We start from the raw sequence: 22287 nt of genomic DNA on the forward strand, positions 1-22287 counted from the left end.
CAGAGACAGCGGAAAGAGAAATCAGGTTCACCCTTTTGTTGGTTTTTGGTTGTTTGCCTTTGCTTTTCTGTTTTTGATGAAAAGGACATCAAAGGAGGCACTTAAGATAATTTTTCAGAGGAAGAGTTGGCAAAAATGCAGAGCAGGTTTGGGGAAAGGTGTATTTCCCTAGACCTAGCTGTAACGAGGTCTCTTTCTGATGTTGAACCAATACATGTAACCACGTTACTTTTTTAAAACTTTTCTGGCATTTTCTTATTTCTCTGTGAGTTCTGTGCTCAAAATATGGAGATGAATGCCTCATAATTGTAGATATGAACAACTGTATATTCAAATTTAATTTTATACTGAATTTTAGGATACCCTTCTCTATGGGGCCTGAATATTAAAGTCTTTTGGAGTTAAAAATATAAAAGAGCTTTTTCTAATGAAAACCATTTCTTTCATTTAAATCACAATAAATGTACTTAATTGGCACCCAGATGCAGCTCCCTGTTGGAATGATGACCGTGATGACCCCCTGTCCCACCCAGCCATGTACATGGAGTGTTGTTACTCACATCGCTGACGATGTCTCTGGAGGCCTTGGCTGCCACAATTGGGATGGCATCGCTTCGCAAGTCGTAGCCTTTCTTCTTTGCTTCTTCATTGGCAAGTTTATACAGAGTCTACAGAAAGAAAGTCAAGATTAAAGCAAGAGGCTTGAGAGCGACATTTGGAGATTTTCAAGTGACATACCATATCATTTTAAAAAGGACAGGTTCTGTAAACAATTTAAAATTCTTGCAATATTGAAAGTAAATAAATCATAATCTTACCAAAATAACTAAATAGCATTAGAAACAAATGAGATATATCAATGGATAATAACATTGATATATTAATATATTATTAATCTACTATGATACCTAACAAATTAATATATAATATGTAGATTTATATGATATATTATGCATATCAACAGAATAATATAATCTAGTAATATAGATCGGTGGATAAAACATCAATCTGTATATATTTTGAAGTGAAAAAGAAATTACAGAGTATGTTTAATTTATTTGTTTATAATATATACTTATATACTTTTACTTATTTCTTTATTACTTAACATTTTTTGATAATCATGTAATATTTTATCATTTTTAGAAAAAAATGAGAAAAAAATTGAAGTACAATTTAAAAAGTAGATAACTTGACCATCATCACAACTTTTATTCTAAATTTTAGCTGTATCATGTTAGTAACACATGCACCTATGACGTTGCATTTTACTTAAAAAAAAACACACACAGTAATCAGTGTTGTTAATGGAGAACACTGCTTTTCATGCCTGAGGCTTTCTTTCTATAAAAGGAGCTCAATTATTTTATCTCTGGCCTTACTCCTTTCCTGGGTGCCTTTACTCTCTGCCCTGGAGAGCTGTAGTGATTTACTGATTTATCTGACTGTAGGGCTGGGATAACTGGGTATGCCCAGCTCAGCCCTAAGCTGTTCCCTCTAGGAACAAGCTCAGTGCCCTCCTCCATGTCTCTGGGCTCTAAGCGGGACCTCACCCTGAGTGGGGTGGAGCTGATTGTCCTGCTACAGGGTGGCCTGCACCTGGATGAGGAACCCAATTCCTCGGTTCAGTGAGCAGACTGACTCTCCTACAAATGTGTCCTTGAGTCTAACTTTAGTAGTAGCAAAGGTGAGATTTTAGTTTCATTTCTACTCTTTAGTTTTCCTTCTCAATTTTACTGAGGATCCAGATGGGGAAGAGGTGCATATTAGCAGAGCCCCCTTAACACATTGCCAGATTTAGCAAATAAAAAGATAGCATGACCAGTTGAACTTGAATTTCAGATAAGCAACAAATAATATTTTAGAATAAATATTAAGCCAGTGTTTTATCTGGCTATCCTACCTCTAGCAATACCAAACATACTGCTCAGTCCTACTAACTCACACTAGCAGTGGCCATACGCTGAAAAGGTAATGTGACTTCAGTTTGCCTGTGGAGTCCTATAGCAACCCAGATCTGAACCGTCGGATGGGCTGAGTATTCATCTCTGGAGCCACATGTACCATAATAGCCGAGCACCTCTATAAAAGTAAGCGCAGCAATAAAATAAATGTCGCACCACAGAACTTTGCTCCTACCTCACTGTAGTTGAGTTGGTTCTGCTTTGCCAACATGATCTCCGGGGTGTCAGGCATTATATGAATTTGAGTCTTGTCTTTGTCCCAGGCCTCTGTATATAAACGCTATCAAAGAAGATATTGATGGAAAACCATTTAAAACAAGAATCACAAATTGTCAACTTACAACAAGATTATTATTGATCTAATTAAGAAAAATAAACTGGACTGGAATATAAGATATTCAGTTGGAGGTTTGAGTCTAAATGCTGATTATCAAGGTGTAAAATGGGAATAACAGAAATCATTTAGAGGCTTTTAAGTATGCAATTTAGGAGATAAATGTGACCCCACACTTTCATGGATAATATAACTCCACTAGTGATTAAAGTATAATAACATCCTTTGCGTCCTGAAGAAGCGTGGCAGCTGGGGCTCACCTTGTTCATGGTGATGGCGTTGTTCTTTGCCAGCACCTGCTCCAGGGAGTCAGTCACGCTGGTGAATTTCTGCTTGTCTGGAGGCTGACGGTATAAGTTGTCACTCAGGATCTCTGCAGCTCTCTTGCACTTGACCACATCCAGAGACCCGATGGGGACCCAGCCAATGCCTCTCATCCACTGGAGATCTGACTTGTACATATTCTGGGAAGAGGAAAAAGGCAGAAATTCTTCACTAAGACCAAAAGATTTAGGGTAAATATGCAAATGGATTCAGTAATAAAGTGCCATTCTGGTTGTTATTGTTTTTCACAGAAAACAAGCTCACTGTATTAGGCAGACAAAAAAAGGAACTATGTTCAAAAATGACCCCTAAAACTGTCGCCTATCCATAAAAAAGTGGCCAAATATTTCAGGTTGGTAGGAGAGAAGTGAATCCAAACTAATATCTTCTGTAAGTCAATTCGGTGAATGCTATTGCAATGTTGCAATGTCCATGTACACAGGAAAAGAGTGCCAACCAGAGTAAATAAATGTTAGTCCTCCTCAAATCAAATAGTCTGCACCTACTAAAAGCCATATTTTAAGAATATCGATGACTTGTTGAAATGTCAGTAATGCAATATTAAGTGGAATAATAGCACATAAATTATGTAGATATATTGTCTGGATAAATTATAAAAGCAGGAGTGGGCTTTTTCAATGGTTGGATTATGCTGGATTATTATTGCCTTCTGTGTATTTTTTCTTATATTTCAAAATATCTGTAATGCTCTTTTAAAAAAAGAGAGAGAAGTTAAAATGTAATGATGATTTAGAATCCCTGAAGCCCGGGCAGAAGTTGGACAGTTGTCACAGTATCCAAGACCCAGGGCAATAAGGGACCATTTCATTGGTCCAGGGCCAGTCTATTCCCTACCAAGTTCTCAGGAAGGGAAGCATTAACTTCTTTCCAGAGTCATCTTTTCATATATTTATTTCTCACTTTACTTTAAATCATTTTTTCCCTTCTAAAGATTTTTGTAAAGAGCAACAAACTCATACAGAGAATAGACTGATGGTTGCCATAGGGGAGGAAGGGTTGGGGACTGGGTGAAAAAGGTGAAGAGATTGAGAAGTACAGATTGGTAGCTACAAAATAGTCACAGGGATATAAACTACAACATAGGGAAAATACTCAATAATATTGTAATAACTATGTACGGTGCCAGGTGGGTACTGGAAATATTAGGGAAAGACTGTAAAGTATATGATTGCTTAATCACTAGGTTGTACACCAGAAACCAATACAAAATAATAATGTAAACTGCAATTGAAAAAATAAATAAAAAATAAAAATATTTATTTAAAAAATTGTGTGAACCCATTACATATTTACAACTATATCACAACAAAAGGATTGGACCTTTGCCCGACTCATTAGAAGGATTTTACCTGTAACAACAATGAAGTAGAAAAATAGACTGATCCTTTGCAGTCTAGACAAGAAGCCTATTGGAATTGTCCTGTGCTGACTAGTTGTTGTCCCCTAAATAACAACAGGAGGAATGAAAACAATAATATTTATACCTCTGGAGGGCCTTTTAATGTTCAAATGCTTCCACATTATCAAGACTGTGTCACAGTGTGAGGGAGGTGATCATGAAAAGAGGCTCAACAGATTGGAAGAACGCAAGCTGTCTGTCACTGCTGTCACTCCATGGAGGGCATGAGCCATTTTAACTGCCTTTCTTTTTGGAAAGAATTTCAAAACACAAGGTTCTGTATGTCAAAAACTACCCAACAGATGTGAGAGTTTTCACAGGTGGGCTATCCCATTTCTAAGAACAGCATGTTAAGATATAATTATTATTAATTAATTTTATTCTCCAAAGTCCTCTAATGTTTAATGATTCCCAAACGTTTATAAAATAGGTGCTGCAGGAAATGTGCTCCTCACACCCGGTTTGAGATGGTGCACCTGCTTCTCTTAGGTCCAGCTTCTGTCACTGCCATGTGACCCCTCCACAAAGAGCCAGGCCAGGAGGAGAAAGGGTCACTGAAATGATCCCATAGCTTCCAGGCTCAGTGACTTATTTTTAATTTCATAAGAATAACGTTGAGTGGCGTAGCAGGCATGAGTATTCCATCAATTATAACTCCATTTGTTTTGTAAGGAGAGCTAAAAACCAATTTCAGGGTAATTAAAAAAAAAAGAATGTGTTGTTGCCCCCTTAAAAGAATACAAGAAAATGTCTCCCTCTGGTGGACCCTGAATTCTAACATTGCTTAATTCTGGTTTTACTTTTATAAGATCAAATCCAGTTTATAAACTCACCTCCTTATAAATCCTATTAACATATTCACAATAAAGCCATAAAACTATAGACTGATTCAGATATCAAATATCACTAAAAAATAATCCTAGTTTGATAGACCATCAATTGTATACAAAGAATAATTTTTGTATAGTTTGTTTCTACACACAGCTCTGTTATGATGGTGTACTCACGTCGCTCTGGATTTCATAGGCCTGCCGAGCGTGGATGACGTCGTTCTGGTCGGGCAGGCACGTCCACTGGTGCAGGTAGTTCTTGTAGTCCACGTCGCTGACCAAGGTCTGGCACTTCTTGGCCAGCACCACTCCCAGCATGTCCACGGGGCTGCTGTACCTGGTCTTCGACTTCTCAAAGTCCTTCTTGTACTCCCTGTCACTCTGGATCTTGGCCACATGCATGGACCACATCATCTTGGGGTCGTCCTTGATGTCCCGGGCTCCAATGTGGTGGCCAAGCTGCTTGCGGTAACCATCTTTGTATTTGTACTGAGATGAAAATGGACAAATCAGGTTTTTATGGTAAACCCTTAGAGGCCCCAAGACTGTACAAAATCATCTTGCTTACATTTCAGTTGTAAGTTGACTTTTGCTAATAAACACTAACTCAACCAGTATCCTGACCTTTACCCTAGAAGTTTACAGAGGCAGTTCAATAGATGTAATCGGTATAATTGCAGTGTATTCCCCAAATCACTTTACCCTAGAAGTTTACAGAGGCAGTTCAATAGATGTAATCGGTATAATTGCAGTGTATTCCCCAAATCACTTATAGCCTGGTAATAAGAAATAGTTCTGGAGGCAAGATGTGCACACAGCAGGGAGAGGTTACCTGTGGAAGTGGGGGAGGGGCCATTTGAACCTCGGAGAAATGGATTTTATGCACTAGCAGCATGTCAGGAAAGAGATGCACTTGGTGACATGGTGTGTTTAATGAGCAATGACATGACTGTCTGGTTCCTGCAAGGGCAGTACTCTAGGTCAGGGGCTATCTGCAGCAGCAACTAGGAGAATTTATTATTTCATAATGGATCCATGCATTCTTTGGTGATGGCAAATGTATGGCATCACTTTGAAAACTGATTATTCTAGTAAAGTCGTAGCAGGCCAACTGGGTAGAGTGTGCTCCTAACATGGGCCAAAAATGTTTTTATTCGTCTATGGTCAATGGTTTTATCTGAAATCTGAGCCAATTATTTAAAATATATGCTTCTAGTCTTAAATAAAGCTGAGAAAGTGTAGATGAGTCAGCAGGAGGCAATATGGTACAGTGAAAAGGAACGAGGTTGTCTGGAGTTTCAACTCCGTCATCCACTAAGAGTTTAACTTTAGACAAGTTGCTTAAGCAATCCACAAAACGGGGATAATGACAATAGCGTTTATCATCCTAGGGTAATTATGAACAGTAAGTAAAATAATAAATGAAAAGCTCTTAGCAGAGTTATCAATACTTTGGGTTGTTATTATGATTTCATTGTTTATTATTATTGGCATAAATCCATTTGTAGGGCAAGTCCAAGATACACCAACTAAAGTGAGTCACTCACACGGTTTTCCAATAGAAAGGACCATGTGTTACCATATTCCTGAATTTGGGCCTGTATTTTTAGAGCAGTGTCCTGTTCCTCAAGAATTCCCTGAGGCACCAGGAAAGGATGCTGATTTTATTCTGAGAAGTGTGAGCTACAGAGCCAGGTGCTGGTTCTGAACAACTGCCTTCTTTTCATAATCCTGTAAGAGTGAGTTGTAAGGCAAGCATCACATGCACTTTAAAAATATTGTATGTTAAAATGTTACATAAAGCCAAACCCAATTCTCACTGAGAGAACTTACGTTTTTGACTTATGCTTCCTATAAGCACTGTGATAGTTTCTACATAAGCATTTCCAAGCCTGCAGCTACACTCTGACCACTTCCACATGGATGCCTCTTCTTGGTGGACCAGAGTTAACTATGTCCTAAGGTTACAAACTCCTTTTATGAACATCACATTTTTCATTTCCCTCAAAATTAGGTTTTTTAAAATCCCCACACAAACACATCAGGGTGTATTTTCAAAAGGGCTAGGAACATTCTTTGTAAAGATTTAGTTCAGTGAAAATGTCACTTCTGATGGGTCAGATACTTGGATAAAACAGACAACTCACATCGCTGGCAATGTCCCTGGAGGCCTTGGCTGCCACGATCGGGATGGCGTCGACTCGCAAGTCATAGCCTTTCTTCTTTGCCTCTTCATTGGCGAGTTTATACAGACTCTAAATTTGGGCAAAAAAAAAAAAAAAAATCAGTTGGATGTTGACACGCATATCAAAAAACTGATGGGAGAATTGAAATAATTCACTATGTTCTACCCAGGTAGGTAGGTACCTATAATAACCTTACTTTTGAGAGATCTAAGCCTTCTGCATTTTTAGCTTTTGGTAACAATGAAGAGCTAGTTATATAAGCACTAAAATTATAGGTTGCACACCCTCAGGATAAAATGACTTAAGATGGCGGCTAACCTATCTAAATTCTTTAAATTATATTTTGCAGAAGAGTAATATACTGTTGATTTACACTGTCAAAGAAACACCATTTTCTTTGCTGGCAGTACAAAGCTCAGAAAAATAACTAATATATTCTCAGACAGAATCTTAGAGCCACAAACACCTCCACAGGTTTAAACAAAGAGGTTCAATATAAGAAGAGATTGCAGAGAGATAAATGTCAATCTTTGAACTGAGATTTAAATTGCCAACTATGTACGTGCAGGGGAGGGGAAACTCAGCCTAAGCCCATGTAAGATGTCTTAGGGTTTCAGTTGATCCCAAATTCCCTGTGCACGGCAGGGACACAGCTGCCAGCGTGCCCTGAGACACACGGTGCAGAGATGGAGGTCAAATGTCTAAAAGAGGAAACAGGACATCAACTGTAGTCTACACTGATCATTCCTCACTTGCAGAATTTTGTTTGTTCTGAGAGTCATGTTCTAGCAGAGATGTCATGTGAGCAATGCCCAGGCACTTGGGATGTTTGGATTAGATGAGAACCTGGGGTGAGGTGGCAGGGGAGGTACCATAGTTGCTATCGGCCTCTCCATGGAGTTGGCACAGATTGGTTCTGCATAGCCTCAGAGGACTATGTGTGTCTGCACAAAGAAATCTTGAGTTGATACATCAGAAGCACCTTCTAATGGAATTTTCCAGAACAAGTGGAAATGACTTATGAGATAAACTTCTTTTCACTGAGAACATTTAAGCAAAAGCAGGATGACAACCTATCGGGTGGGGACTCCTGTACTAGGAGAGGCTGACCTCTCAGCCTAAACATAGGCGCTTCCGTGATGGTACATGGCCCTATGCTCACAGAAGGTGAAAAGATAATGGGCTTGCTAATACGTACACTGCCAGGTCCTCTCTGCCTCTGTTTCTCTCCTTCTCTGTGTTATTTGGTACTACGACTGTGATTTTTGTCCTTGACTCAAAAATCTTAAATTTTGATCCTCAACTATAATTTAGGAAAAATATATTACATAGGGAAATATGTTTAGCACAGCTATACAGCACAAGGATGAAATAAGTGTATATTTGGTCTATTGCTAATTTCATAACTTAAAAAAATTAATAAAAGGTCTAATTAATCTTATGGTTATTGCTTAAATCATTAGTTCTTATAATTTGTACTTCCTAAAATGTAATTTGTATTACTTGAAGTTTGATGTTTAGGATGGTGACTGAGAAATGCAAGAGTTGCTATTCACATGGAGCAAAAAGAGATTCTTTATAAAGTTGTCCTTTAGTATTACATCCCCGAGGAATAGATGAATTGAAGCAAGAAACATCATGCAAATGTTACGGAATTAGCATCTGCTCCCACCTCACTGTAGTTGATTTTGTTCATTCTTGCCAATGTAATTTCTGGGGTGTCCGGCATGATGTGGATCTGGGTCTTGTCTTTGTCCCAGGCTTCTGTGTATAAACGCTATCAAAGAAAATACTTAATGTCATCAGGGGGAAAAGTCAGTGTATAATTAGCAGAAATTTCAGGGCCCATAAGAACTTTATAAACAAACATAACAAAAGGCTATGCATTTTTTACATTATGTATTTTATATATATTTCTCAAGTGAAGTAATCAGCTCATAGTAAAATAGATATTTCTAATAATATGAAATACAATTTAACAAAAGGAAATTGAGACTATCTTTTATGCAAAGATGATTTCCATAAATATATGCCATTTTATAAAAAAACATAAAACAATTACTAAAATAAATATTAGAAATAACATATCAGATTGATATTTTAGATAGATAGATAGATATTTTTTGTTGCTCACTGCTCTCTTTCTTTCCTTGACTATGCTTCTTTTTCTTTAATTCAGCTTTAGAAGTCCTACCTTGATTCCCTGAATTTTGAAGCCTCACCTTGTTCATGGTGATGGCATTGTTCTTGGCCAACACTTGTTCCAGAGAATCAGTCACACTGGTAAATCTAAATTGGTCTGGATGCTGGCGGTAGATTTTATCACTCAAAATTTCAGTTGCCCTTTTGCATTTTTCCACATCCAAAGAGCCAATGGGAACCCAGCCGATGCCTCTCATCCACTGAAGATCTGACTTGTACATATTCTGTTGACACAAATAGTCAATAAATGTTTATCTTCATTGGGAAAAGTTTTCATCTAAAGGATATGAAATAAAGTAAGAGCATTCTTGAAAATATAGTAGACAATATTTCTTTTTGGTCTGGAGGGTTAAACAATTAACACAAGGGGAAAAGAGATGCTATTCCCCCCTTTGCAGGGGCTGGTGAATTTGGTGCCACCTATTGCTACCTTCTCCAAGGAGTGTGAGTTCACTGATTTCCCACCTTCGCATGTCTTTATGGTCCTCAAGTACTCACGTCGCTCTGGATTTCATAGGCCTGCCGAGCGTGGATGACGTCGTTCTGGTCGGGCAGGCACGTCCACTGGTGCAGGTAGTTCTTGTAGTCCACGTCGCTGACCAAGGTCTGGCACTTCTTGGCCAGCACCACCCCCAGCATGTCCACGGGGCTGCTGTACTTGGTCTTCCACTTCTCAAAGTCCTTCTTGTACTCCCTGTCACTCTGGATCTTGGCCACATGCATGGACCACATCATCTTGGGGTCGTCCTTGATGTTCCGAGCTCCAATGTGGTGGCCGAGCTGCTTACGATAGCCTTCCTTGTACTTGAACTAGAAGAAGAAAAAAATCCTGATAGTCACCTATTTTAACTTAAGTAAAAAGCAATTACTAAGGCCACATTTTTCTATTCTTTAAAAGATAATGATTTGACCTAACTACATAAATATGCATCTTGTAAACCATTTGGAAAATAAAGCATATATATGTATACAAAAAATAAAATAAAAACGAAGACATTATTCTGCCATTCTGTGATAACCACTGAAAAATACTGCTTTTTGTGGTGTGCGTGTATATGTGTGTGTGTGAGAGAGAATAAGATTAAAATAGGAATCATACTGTACATGGGTTTGTGCTTGCTTTTTCAATTATCATATAAGAATTTCTCTGCATCATTAAATATTCTCTATAAATATGAATTTTAATGGTAACAGACATTATACTGGTATATATTAATACTTTTAACCTTTCTGTGATTGTTGAACACTTATATTTGAGTTCTGATAGTTACTTCCCATATTTTGGAAATAAATAAAAAATATTTTGAGCAAATTTATGTTTTAAAGAAAATAAATATCCATAGCCAACCACTGGATGCAGAGCCAAATATATGGTCCATATGAATGGCTGGACTTTGAATAAAATAATGTGTCCCATTTATTCAGCCCTTATATGTTCATTGGTTCATAGGGCATGGGTTAGGTGTTGAAGGAATCCTACAGTGAGTGTGGTTATATATATGAATACATCACGTGGAAAAGCCAAATGGATGTCTGAACTATAGTCAAATACCCAATGCTTTTATTCAGCAGGAAATAGACAATATTTTGAAATGCATGTTGCTATGAATTCAGACATAACTAGGAATTAGCCTTTGTGTCAAGAATTTCATTACCATTATTTTAAACTATTTATTGAGAAAAAAACCTGTTCTCAAGAACTTTAACCTCATAGATTAATTGCTCTACCATGTATTCAGGAAAGAAGAAAAAAGAAATCTTTGAGCCAAAGCTAAGGCGAAGAACTTTTCAGGTGCACTTACTTCACTTGCAATGTCTCTGGAGGCCTTGGCCGCCCTGATGGGAATAGCATCTAGCCGCATATCATAGCCTTTCTTCTTGGCTTCTTCTAGGCCAAGTTTATATAGTTTCTAAAATAGAAATAAATCATCATAAGTTTGATTTATAAAGTGCAGTGTAAGGAAAATGTATCATGCACCATAATTATATTGCTTACCTCACTGTAATTTATTTTGTTTTGCTTAGCTAGTAAAACTTCAGGGGTGTCTGGCATAATGTGGATACTGGTTTTATCTTTATCCCAAGCTTCGGTATAGAGGCGCTAAAACAAACAAAAAAAGACAGGACTATTGCAAACCAGTAATGAATAGATACATACAACTAATCTGGTTCACCAGAGTACAGAGAGTCTGCCCTGTGAGCTGGTATTCGTGACACCTTCAGGTCCAGATGTCTCATGTCAGCAAAAGCATAACACTCACTTAAAAAAACACACTTTAATACAAAGCAAATAATTGAATATGATATTTCTTTTATAGAAACAGATTTCAGTGTTTATATTCACACACGCGCAAACACACACACACACACACACACACACACACACACACAATTAATACTCCTCCCAAGAAAAGAAAAAACTTACATGGTTCATGGTAATAGCATTGTTTTTTGCCAAAACCATTGGCATGGAGTCCATAAGGCTGGTAAACTTGAACTTATCTGGGTGTTGACGGTAAACATGCTCACTCAAAATCTGCATAGCTCTCTTGTTCTTCTCATCCTCAAGAGAACCACTAGGTAACCAGCCAATGCCTTTTAGCCACTGAAGGTCGGCCTTGTACAAATTCTGAAATTGTAAGTGACAAATCACTAAACATAATAATATGCCCCTAAAATTATAGTATAGTATAGTATAGTATAGTATAGTATAGTATAGTATAGTATAGTATACATTTCAATGCTTGAATTCATGGTAAATTAAAAATTTTTTGTACATCTTGTGAGTCAACAAAATATTCAAATTTGAAGCAATATTTTGAAAAACATTTTAAACAGCAACATATATAGAAAGATCCAACTCTTCTGGGTCAGCAATGTAGAGGCTTCTACCAAAACAGTTGGGACTTTGCTGGCTCTTTCTTTGTGGGATAATATTTGGGTGCCTGGATAGAGTGTGGGCATTAGTCCAGGGAATTTGTATAAACTCAACTCCCTTCACTTTGGGGGAACTTGACACTTAGGAAAGCATATGTGGTGTTTTGTTAGCGAAGGAAAATCTTAGACTCACATCACTCTGGAGGTCATAGGCCTGCCGAGCATGAATGACATCATTTTGGTCGGGCAGGCACGTCCACTGGTGCAGGTAGTTCTTGTAGTCCACGTCGCTGACCAAGGTCTGGCACTTCTTGGCCAGCACCACCCCCAGCATGTCCACGGGGCTGCTGTACCTGGTCTTCGACTTCTCAAAGTCCTTCTTGTACTCCCTGTCACTCTGGATCTTGGCCACATGCATGGACCACATCATCTTGGGGTCGTCTTTAATGTTTCGGGCTCCAATGTGGTGGCCAAGCTGCTTGCGAAAGCCTTCCTTGTACTTGTACTAAAGGGGAAAAAAAAGTCTCATCTTTTTAGACATTAACTTATATTGCCACCTTTGTGGCAAATTACAAAGCACATTAACTGCAAATATTTCACTAAGCCTAAAGAGCCACAGATATACGTTCTTTTGATAGGAAAGATTAAAGGCTAAATCCAGTTCAAACTTCATGCATAATAAATGAATCCTTGAGCTATCTTCATCCCACTCTGCATCTCGAATCATTTCACTCTGTTTTAATTGGTTACTCATTGAAAGATTTTGTTCAATTTAAATTGAAGTTGAGGCTGCTCAGAAATGACACACTGCAATCAAATCAATATAATTGGGATAAAGTCTTACTTCACTGGCAATTTCTCGGGATGCTTTCGCTGCTTTGACTGATATGGCATCAAGGGGCAGATCGTAGCCTTTTTTCTTCAGCTCCTCATAACCCATTCGGTAGAGTTTCTGTCAAAAGATGAAGATCACTTTGGCAAATAAACAACGGAAGCCTAATGAATCCAATGTGCTAAATCTTTTAAGAGTCCATGGGAATAGTATCTGTGCTCTAGAATACTCAAATGCAATGGGAAATTATGCCCATGGATTGCTAATGATGCTGTTTTAAACTTCAAAGCTCTTCAATTACCTAGATCAACAAAATCAAATGCCAGCTCCTTTCAAATGCTTATGAGAATGATGCAGAAGTAAATTGGTAGAGAAATGAAATTAAATACCATTTAGGTGCTGTTTTCCAATTAACTTAAAGTGTTTCATTAGAAGTTTTTGTTAGAAAAGAGCAATATATGAGAATGTCATTTAATGCTTTTTCATCTAACACCTCTAGTGGGGCAAAAATCATGCCTAGTGAGTTGTCTCTTCTGTGTAGCTACAGCATTGGGATATACTAGTAGCATCTATTTCACAGTATAAGGTCATCCAGCATAGGATTACATCTGTAGGTATGAAACAAAGTCCTTCATAATTTTTAAATGTAAGAGTTTTTGAGGGAACTTTAAATATTGAATTTGAAAAGCTTAAGTGAAATGATGTGTTTCTTCAGTTCTGTTACATAATTGAGAATGCCATTTAATGCACTTTATCCAGAAACCAGATTGTTTAAAATGCCTATTGATCTTGGATTTGTGTTTATGTATATACTAGAGGCCTCATGCATGGACTCGTGCACTGGTGGGTCCCTTGGCCTGGCGTGCGGAGATCAGGCTGAAATGGGCTCTCCAACATCCCCCAAGGGGTCCCGGATTGCGAGAGGGCACAGGCCAGGCCGAGGGACCCCACTGGTGCACGAATCCGTGCACCAGGCCTCTAGAATGCATATAAGATCTTTGGTTAATCTCTTCCTGCCCTCCCCCTCCCCCCTTCCCTCTGAGATTCATCACTCTGTTCCATGATTCCATGCCTGTGGTTTCTGCTTCTGCGTTGAGCGTCTGCCCTCTGGCCAGTGTGCATCATAGCTACCACCGGTCAGCCGGTCACTTAGGTTTTTATGTATATAGATAGTTTTCTCTTTGTGGCATTTCTTTAACACTTTACATATTAAAGTCTTTTTATTAGACTTTAGAATTTGTCGTTAACGTATTTAATTTTTATGTCTAAAAACTTCAGGAGGTTATGCTATGTTGACAATATAAATAAAAATGAAATTGTCCTGCATGAGTTTTTTATGCTCATTCATTTGCAATTTCATTGAATTTTGTGTGTGTCAGGCACTATACTAGTGAAGCACCGCAGATCCAATAGTAATTGTCTCTGTGCCCCCAAGGAGCTCCTATGGATGTGGGGAGAGTGATATAAACCATTACATTATGACCATATATGTAATGATGGACTACAAAGAACAGACAGCACACATTCCCACTCTGCCTGAGATAGGGAGTACCAATTATGTTGATGTTCAAGCTAAAAGCCACTAAATGAGGAATCTAAGTCACATGTAGTTCATTAATGAAAATAATTCAGGCATTCAAAATAACTTCCAAATAAATTTACTGCCTTAGAACCAATTAAAATGAACTTTCTGAAAACACATGCTGAATTGGAAACTCACATCACTTGTGTTGATTAAGTTTGCTTTAGCCAGAATAATGTCAGGTGTATCCGGCATGATGTGGACTTGAGTCTTGTCCTTGTCCCAAGCTTCTCTATAAAGTCTCTAAAATGAGAAATAAGAGTTTTTCAGTGGTGTTGTTAGATTAGTGAATGACATAGTTAACTTCAAACAGGATTACTGAATTCATCTGAATTAAGCCTTATGACTGATAGCATAAGCAGATAGCATACACAGAAAACAGCTCCAGTATTTCTTGATTTATCTGGGACATAATTGCCTTTCAAAAGAGAGATTATGGATTACCTCTTCCAAGTTACAGATAACCCTGCCTATAAGAAATCACCCCAAGTAATGGGAGCCTTTGCCAAGATCATCAAATGGAGCAGCAATTCCCCATCTGTCAGACTGTAAAAGTCTCCCTCAGTGTTTCATTGGGAGACTGCCCTTGCTTTCTCAAAAGATGACATAGTCCCGGTATGTCTAGAAATTATGGAGTCTCATTTCCTCTGTGGTTTATTATTTACTAGAGGCCTGGTGCATGAAATTCATGCACGGGAGGGGGGTGAGAGGTCCCTCAGCCTGGCCTGCACCCTCTCCAATCCGGGACCCCTCGAGGGATGTCTGACTGCTGGTTTAGGCCCAATCCTGCAGTCAGACATCCCTCTCTAAATCCGGGACCGCAGCTCCTACCTGCTCACCTGCCTGCCTGCCTGATTGCCCCTAACCCCTCTGCCTGCCTGCCTGCCTAATTGACCCTAACCACTCTGCCTGCCTGCCTGATGCCTCTAACTGCTCCCCTACCTGCCTGATGCCTCTAACTGCTCCCCTACCTGCCTGATCACCCCTAACTGCTCTCGCTTGCTGGCCTGATCGCCCTCTAACTGCTCCCCTGCCAACCTGATTGCCCCCTAACTGCTCCCCTGCCAGCCTAATCACCCCTAACCTCCTCTGCCTTGGCCCCTGCCACTGTGGCTTTATCTGGAAGACATCCGGTCTAATTAGCATATTACCCTTTTATTAATATAGATAGTCATACCCCATAATTGTTTGAAGGGGGGCAGGATTCCCAAAAAGATTTTATATGAGAACTTATCAAAAATCCTTGTACGTCCCAGAGCCATTCTCTGTGTCTTTCTTCACAGAAGATAAAGGGATCCAAACAAAAATCTTACTGATTTACTAAAACTAGGATGTTAACATTGTCAGAAAACCTTTCTACATACTCATAAATTACAAAGTATAAAACAGTAATGACAGTGGAGAAACTTGGAGACACCATTTTAAACAAGTGATCAAAGTTTAAATATCAGTAAAGGGACAAATTGATGCCATGTATCTCCTGGTATAATGCATGGAGGAGAATACAACATGTGTTATCCTATAAAAATACAAAACTTGAATCTAATATAAACCCAAATTAAGGGTAATTCTATAAAATAACTGGCTTGTGCTCTTCTCAGATGTCAAGGACTTACAAAACAAATAGTGAGGAACAAGTCCATCTTCAAGAAGACTAAAGACGTGACACGTGAATTCAATATGTGGATACTGGATCAGAAATTTTTAAAAATTTTGTCTAAAGAACATTAGTGGTGAAATTGAATAAATTCTGTAGACTAGTATTGTTTCAACATTAATTTCCTGATCTGGATCATTGCACTGTGGTTATGTTCTTTCGAATGTTCTTTTTTTCAGGAAACACACAATGAAGTATTTAGTTATAGAGTGGCATGGTGAAGATGAAAGAAAGAGGAAAGGGAGAAAGCAAAAAAAAAAGCATTTGTAAAATTATTTTATACTATTTTTGCAACTTTTCTGTATGCCTGAAATTATTTCAATATAAAAATTTTGAAAGTATCATTGATTCCTTGGACTTATGAATTTCCCTTCGAGGCACGCAGAATGGAGTGTGTGGGGTTGGCACTTTTCTCCTTCCTGAGCATGCTTACTCCAGTCCATATAACCCAGAGAAGCAAATTAAGACCTTCAGGGCAAAAACCAAGCCAGCCTGTGAATTTCCATATACATTTTTTCCTGGTTCTGTGCTAACCTTTCTGATTAAGATCAGAGTTTCTCAACCTGAGCTATGAGTGTTGTATCCTGGATGATTCTTTGTAGGGGTGCGTCCGGGAAGGGGCTGTCCCATACATTCTGAGATGTTTGCAGCATATCTGTCTTCTATCCACTAGATGCCAGTAGCATGCCACCCTCAAATTGTCACAACCAAAAAGGTCTTTAGGTGTTGCCAAATGTCCCTGTGTGACACAATTGTCCCTGGTTGAGAACCTTTAAGTTGGGCAGGATGTTTAATGGCATGTGTCACTTCTACTCCATGGAAAACAGAGAAAATGCTAATATTTGTTTATTCAGAGGTAGATGTATTGGTCTACTCAAAAGGAGAGACAGCAGGGCCCCTCTCCTGAGACCTGAGGGGAGTAACAGCTCGGCATTTCTGTAACCAGGGCACACTGTTGACAAGCCTGTCCTGAGGCATTGATGTTGATAAATTTCAGGACCCAGGGTTTTTCTCTTGGCCACCTTATCAGCTCAGAGCTTAGTAAACAGGCCTGTTTCATGGAGAAAAAAGAAACTTGGATTCTAAGGGGGAAATATTTTCCATAATTTCGTTGCTTTATGAGCCAGCTAGTTGGATTAAAATTTCTATCATAAAAAAAGCATGAACATTCATGATAAAGCTGACATGTCAGCATTTACTATACATTTGGAAACCAAAATTGCAAGAAATCTGTGAGAGGTAGAATAGGAAGAGAGGAGCTACAGTTTATCAAATGTTTACTATAAGCTGATTATGAGCTTATATATATTATTTGAAAACTAATATGTCTGACATGTAAAATATATGGCATATTATATATATTTAGATTCTTCTAAGACCCAAATGGTTATTATTCTGTATTAATTTAAATTTTCTTACCAGTTCCAGAATCTCAGTGCACATAATTCAACTTACCATAATTTTCAGGGTTATACTTTAGAATTACTCTATACTGCTATCTTTCCTTTATTTTATTCACTATATATTTATTGAGCACCTAGTATATGCCAGCTACTGGTGTCAGTACTGGAGAAGGAAGTTAAAGATGGAATATATATATATATATATATATATATATATATACATACATATGTATATATGTATACACATACACACACACACACATACATTTATATATAAATGTTTATGTATGACTCAGCTAAACAAAATGCATTATAATTATCGGGAAGAAAATAAACTCTTTATAACATTTCCATTGTATCTGTTGTGTAAGGTACTGAGGCTATCTCTCTTATAGACTATACCCCAATAACAGCAAACAACAATAAAATCTGGGGTTTAAATGCACTCAAGTTTCAAAGAAAAAAAAGTACGTTTTGTAGTTTTCTCATTACACTTTGAATAAATGAACAAACAAGCTTTGGGGCACAAAAATTGATACCCATTTTTTCACGATCCAGTGTGGGGTAGTTGATAATTCAAATGAAGCAACTAAATATAAAACATTATGCTGTGTTGTGCTATCTGTGTGATGTGCTGCTGTTATATTGAACACCTACCAAGTATCAGGCACTATAAGTTATTTCATTTATTTCCAAAGAATTATACTCACATCACTCCTATTTTTGGCATTGGTCTTTGCCAGAACTACGTCCATGGCATCAGGAATGCTGGTGAACTTGTTTTTGTCTGCAGGCTGGCGATACTTCTTCTCACTGATGATTTCCGAGGCCCGCTTGTTCTTTTCTGCCTCCAAAGAACCCAGGGGACTCCATCCTATGCCTCTCAGCCACTCGAGGTCAGACTTATACAGATTCTGCGAAAAAACAAAGCAAGCCTCAAAATCCCATCCTCCTCTGGGCCCTTGACTCAAGTGAGTCTGTGCGTTCACAAGCAGAAGTGTTTTGGATATTCAGTAATAACTCCTCTTTCTAGTGTCTGTCTCTCTGCAACTAAATGGCCTCTCCTTTGAGATAGGAAGTCATATATAAACGATTAGATTTAATAGAAGCTGACCTCACTCTGTATTTCATAAACTTTTTTAGCTTGGATGACATCATTCTGGTCGGGCAGGCACGTCCACTGGTGCAGGTAGTTCTTGTAGTCCACGTCGCTGACCAAGGCCTGGCACTTCTTGGCCAGCACCACCCCCAGCATGTCCACGGGGCTGGTGTACTTGGTCTTCCACTTCTCAAAGTCCTTCTTGTACTCCCTGTCACTCTGCATTTTGGCTACGTTCATGGACAGCACAAGCTTTGGATCATCTTGCAGACTCCGGAATCCAATATGGTGGCCGAGTTGTTTGCGGTAGCCTTGTTTATATTTAAACTGAAATAAGAGGAAACAGTCCTTTTAGTAACATAAACAGAGGTCAAGTTCAGTTTGCTTTGGTTGTATGTTTGTTTTAGAAAACTGAAATGAGAGATGGTATGCCTACGTTAACGTAGTAAGAAGTGTAAAAACTTAAGCAGAGACTTTCAAAGAAATGTAATGTAATTGAATACCTGGAGAGGTTGCAGTGAGAAATTAATTCCAATACATTGTGTATGCTGACTTTAGGGTAGTGTTTGATAAAGCACTTATGATATCCTTATGGAATAATGGGAAAGTATGGGCTGAATGGCAAAATTTAGGAAGATTCATGACTTGATGAATGACCTAATAGTGTAGATTAATTAAGCACCAGGACTTTTAGTGACTCACCGTATGGTTATGTCATATAAATTTGTCCTGTTCAGGATCCATTTCTTAATGCACATAGAGCTAAAAACAGCTAAATACATTAGATTAGAAAAAAAAATTCTACATGATCTCAACATATTGCCAACGTGGATCAAAATGAACTACATAAATTTAAGAAAGTAAAAGTGAAATCCAGTATTTAGATTCAATTGGGAAAATCACATTAGCACCAGATGACGATAACAATAATGATAATAGAGATAATAGCAGCATTTATATAGTATTAGATGCTGAGCGCATATTACACCTTATGGAAGTAGATTCTACTCTCTCTTGACACCCAGCTTCATGGTTATGTATATTAAAAATAATCAGGAGTTCAAGTTGACTCTAAGCTCTATGTGGGCAATCTAACAAAACTGCTTATAAAAAAGTAGCATCACAGATTCTGTAGAGACACAAAGGCAAGTCAGGAGCTCATTTACTCTTGTCTCACCTCCTGTAACATGAAGACAACACCAAGGTTTAGGCACTCTCTTTTGAGAGGGGTTTTTAAAAAACAGAGTAAATCACAAGTAGAATGATCAGGAGATTGAAGGAATTATAAAACTAAAATCAAAGGAGAATAAGTAAGAAACTTCAAATGTTTGAAGAGATATCAGGTGGAAGAGGAAATAAGCTACTTTGTGGTGTTTCTAGAACACAGAACTAGAGCTGATGGGTAACATAGTTAAGTTCCATGTAAGATAATGTATAATAACAATTCCAGATGATCCAACAAGGAAATGGACACAAAAATTCTTATATTTTGCAAGTATTCACAGACTGGATGGCCACATGTTAGAGATGGAGAGAAGGTAAGGCATTGAGTGGGTAGATTGGATTAAATAACCTTTAAGTTATCTTCTAACTCTAACTTCTATGGTTTTAATTTATTAAGTATTTATAAAAATAGCTTTAATTTTCTTAAGTTTCATAAATACAGAACCATTTGAAACCGAAAGGAGATATAATCTCTACAATGTTGGCAAAGTTCACTTATAGTTAATTTAATTTTGGGGTAAGATTTCAAAAGTTCCTAACCATAGGTTCACATGAAAAGAAAACAGGTACTACCAAATGTTGCATTGTTAGAAAATCACTGATGCATTTCTTCAGTTCCTAAACTATCTTTACCTTATGGGGAGCACATAACATTAAATGAAAATGAGTTTATGTTCTGGGGAACATACAATCATCATTATTGCCATTATTGCTCTACTTTCTTCACCTTATTGATTCATTTTCATGAGGTGTTGACCTTCAAGCCAGAAATTAGGCAATAATACATTATCTAATTAGGTTCCCAACACTTCTGGAGTGCCACAGATTAATTGAATTAGGGAGACTCTTATTTTATATTCCTAGAATTTATTGTTAGATTCTGTCTTTAGAAAGTCTTTCTCTCCAAACCAATTTCTTGTTTTGTCTGATTTTAAAGGTTTAGATTAAGAGGTTGTGCTTCCCTATGAAATTCTGGTAATTTACTCTCTACAGCCAAGGTCCTCTGATTTTTGTGTGATTAACTCTTGGGATTAACAAAATGAAGCACTAACGATAAAAATACATCCTTATGGAAGTCAGAGTAGTACTTACATCACTAGCAATGTCTCTCGAAGATTTGGCCAGCTGTACAGAAATTGCATCAACTGGGAGATCATAGCCTTTCTTCAGAGCTTCTTCCCATCCAAGTTTATAGAGTTTCTGAAAATCAAAGAAATTATTTAATATTCAGTGTATATTAAAACCCCAGCAGATTCCTGAAATTTACCTAGAGAATAAATAGAGATCTGGATAAACCTAACATCATCTACTTTCTCTCTAAAGATAGGGACAAAAACAAAACAAGCTGTTTAATAGGGCACTGACTAAGCATCACATGTTCTGGCTTCAGTTTTTTTGGCTCTGAGATACCCCTCCTCCCCAGGTATAAGTGAATATGGTATTTTCTGTTCACACACTTATGGGTATAGATCAGATATATCAGGTAACTTTCCCATGCTATGTACTCATATTTTGAACACAGATGTTAAAATAAAAAAAGTCAGGTGACAAAATATTAATTATCTAAGTGATAAAACTAATAGATGATGAAATGTCTTTTGTAAGGTGCAATAAATGAGTTAACCTTTCTGAGTCAAATTCATGGAATGGAAGCATGTGTGTGAAAACTGGATAATAATAAAAACCGCTGAAAGCCATTCAGCACTCTGTACCAGGCACTGTGCTGAGAGCCTTACGTGGAATTTCTCGCTGGCCCTCACAGCAATTCAACGCATAGGCACTTTTATGGTCCCAGTTTTAGGGATGAGGAAACTAAGGTTTAGATCCAATTTTATACAACTTATACATAGCAAACCCAAAACTCATACCAGTTCGGTTTGATACAATATTTTCTTTCAATAATTATTTACTGATTTCCTACTCTCTGCCAAACACTGTAAGTACCGAGAAAAGCAAAACAGGTCCAGCGCTTGCCTCCATGGAGCATACAGTCGTGACTGAAGCTCTTGCTTTTACCCACATTTTGCAACATCCCTAGGCTAGCCAGTTTGTGTCATTCATTTCCCATGCTTTAGCATTTATTTACATCAGTTACTTACCATTACTTCACTTAATAAGTTTAATTAATTTTGAGCCCACTTTTTAGAAACTTTACCTGACTGTATATTGCTTGATTCTGCTTGGCTTGTAAAATATCCGGTGTATCGGGCATCAAATGAATCTTGGTTTTATCTTTGTTCCAATCAACAGTGTATAAGTGCTGGGAAGTTAAAAAACAAAAGGCATTTGAAATTTGAATAACTTTTAGAACAAACCAGAAAGAAAAAAAAACAAAAAACGTAGCAGAGTATTT

The 22287-nt window shown here is 37.8% G+C and overlaps 1 protein-coding gene across 1 annotated transcript in view; it reads right to left on the minus strand.

Annotated features, from left to right (window-relative positions):
- The window catches only part of NEB (nebulin), a 191668-nt gene that overhangs the window by 102058 nt on the left and 67323 nt on the right, over positions 1-22287 (minus strand). The window contains exons 51-64 of the mRNA XM_054723403.1: positions 22090-22194; positions 21027-21134; positions 18726-19037; positions 18322-18525; positions 14690-14794; positions 12982-13089; positions 12331-12642; positions 11686-11889; positions 11257-11361; positions 11063-11170; positions 9759-10070; positions 9281-9484; positions 2140-2244; positions 561-668 (exon numbers count right to left, since the gene is read on the minus strand). Of these exons, the coding sequence (XP_054579378.1) occupies positions 561-668; positions 2140-2244; positions 9281-9484; positions 9759-10070; positions 11063-11170; positions 11257-11361; positions 11686-11889; positions 12331-12642; positions 12982-13089; positions 14690-14794; positions 18322-18525; positions 18726-19037; positions 21027-21134; positions 22090-22194 (2400 nt within the window). The remainder of the gene's footprint in view (positions 1-560; positions 669-2139; positions 2245-9280; positions 9485-9758; positions 10071-11062; positions 11171-11256; positions 11362-11685; positions 11890-12330; positions 12643-12981; positions 13090-14689; positions 14795-18321; positions 18526-18725; positions 19038-21026; positions 21135-22089; positions 22195-22287) is intronic.

This window comes from Eptesicus fuscus, chromosome 11 (assembly GCF_027574615.1).
Source record: "Eptesicus fuscus isolate TK198812 chromosome 11, DD_ASM_mEF_20220401, whole genome shotgun sequence".
Taxonomy (NCBI): domain Eukaryota; kingdom Metazoa; phylum Chordata; class Mammalia; order Chiroptera; family Vespertilionidae; genus Eptesicus; species Eptesicus fuscus.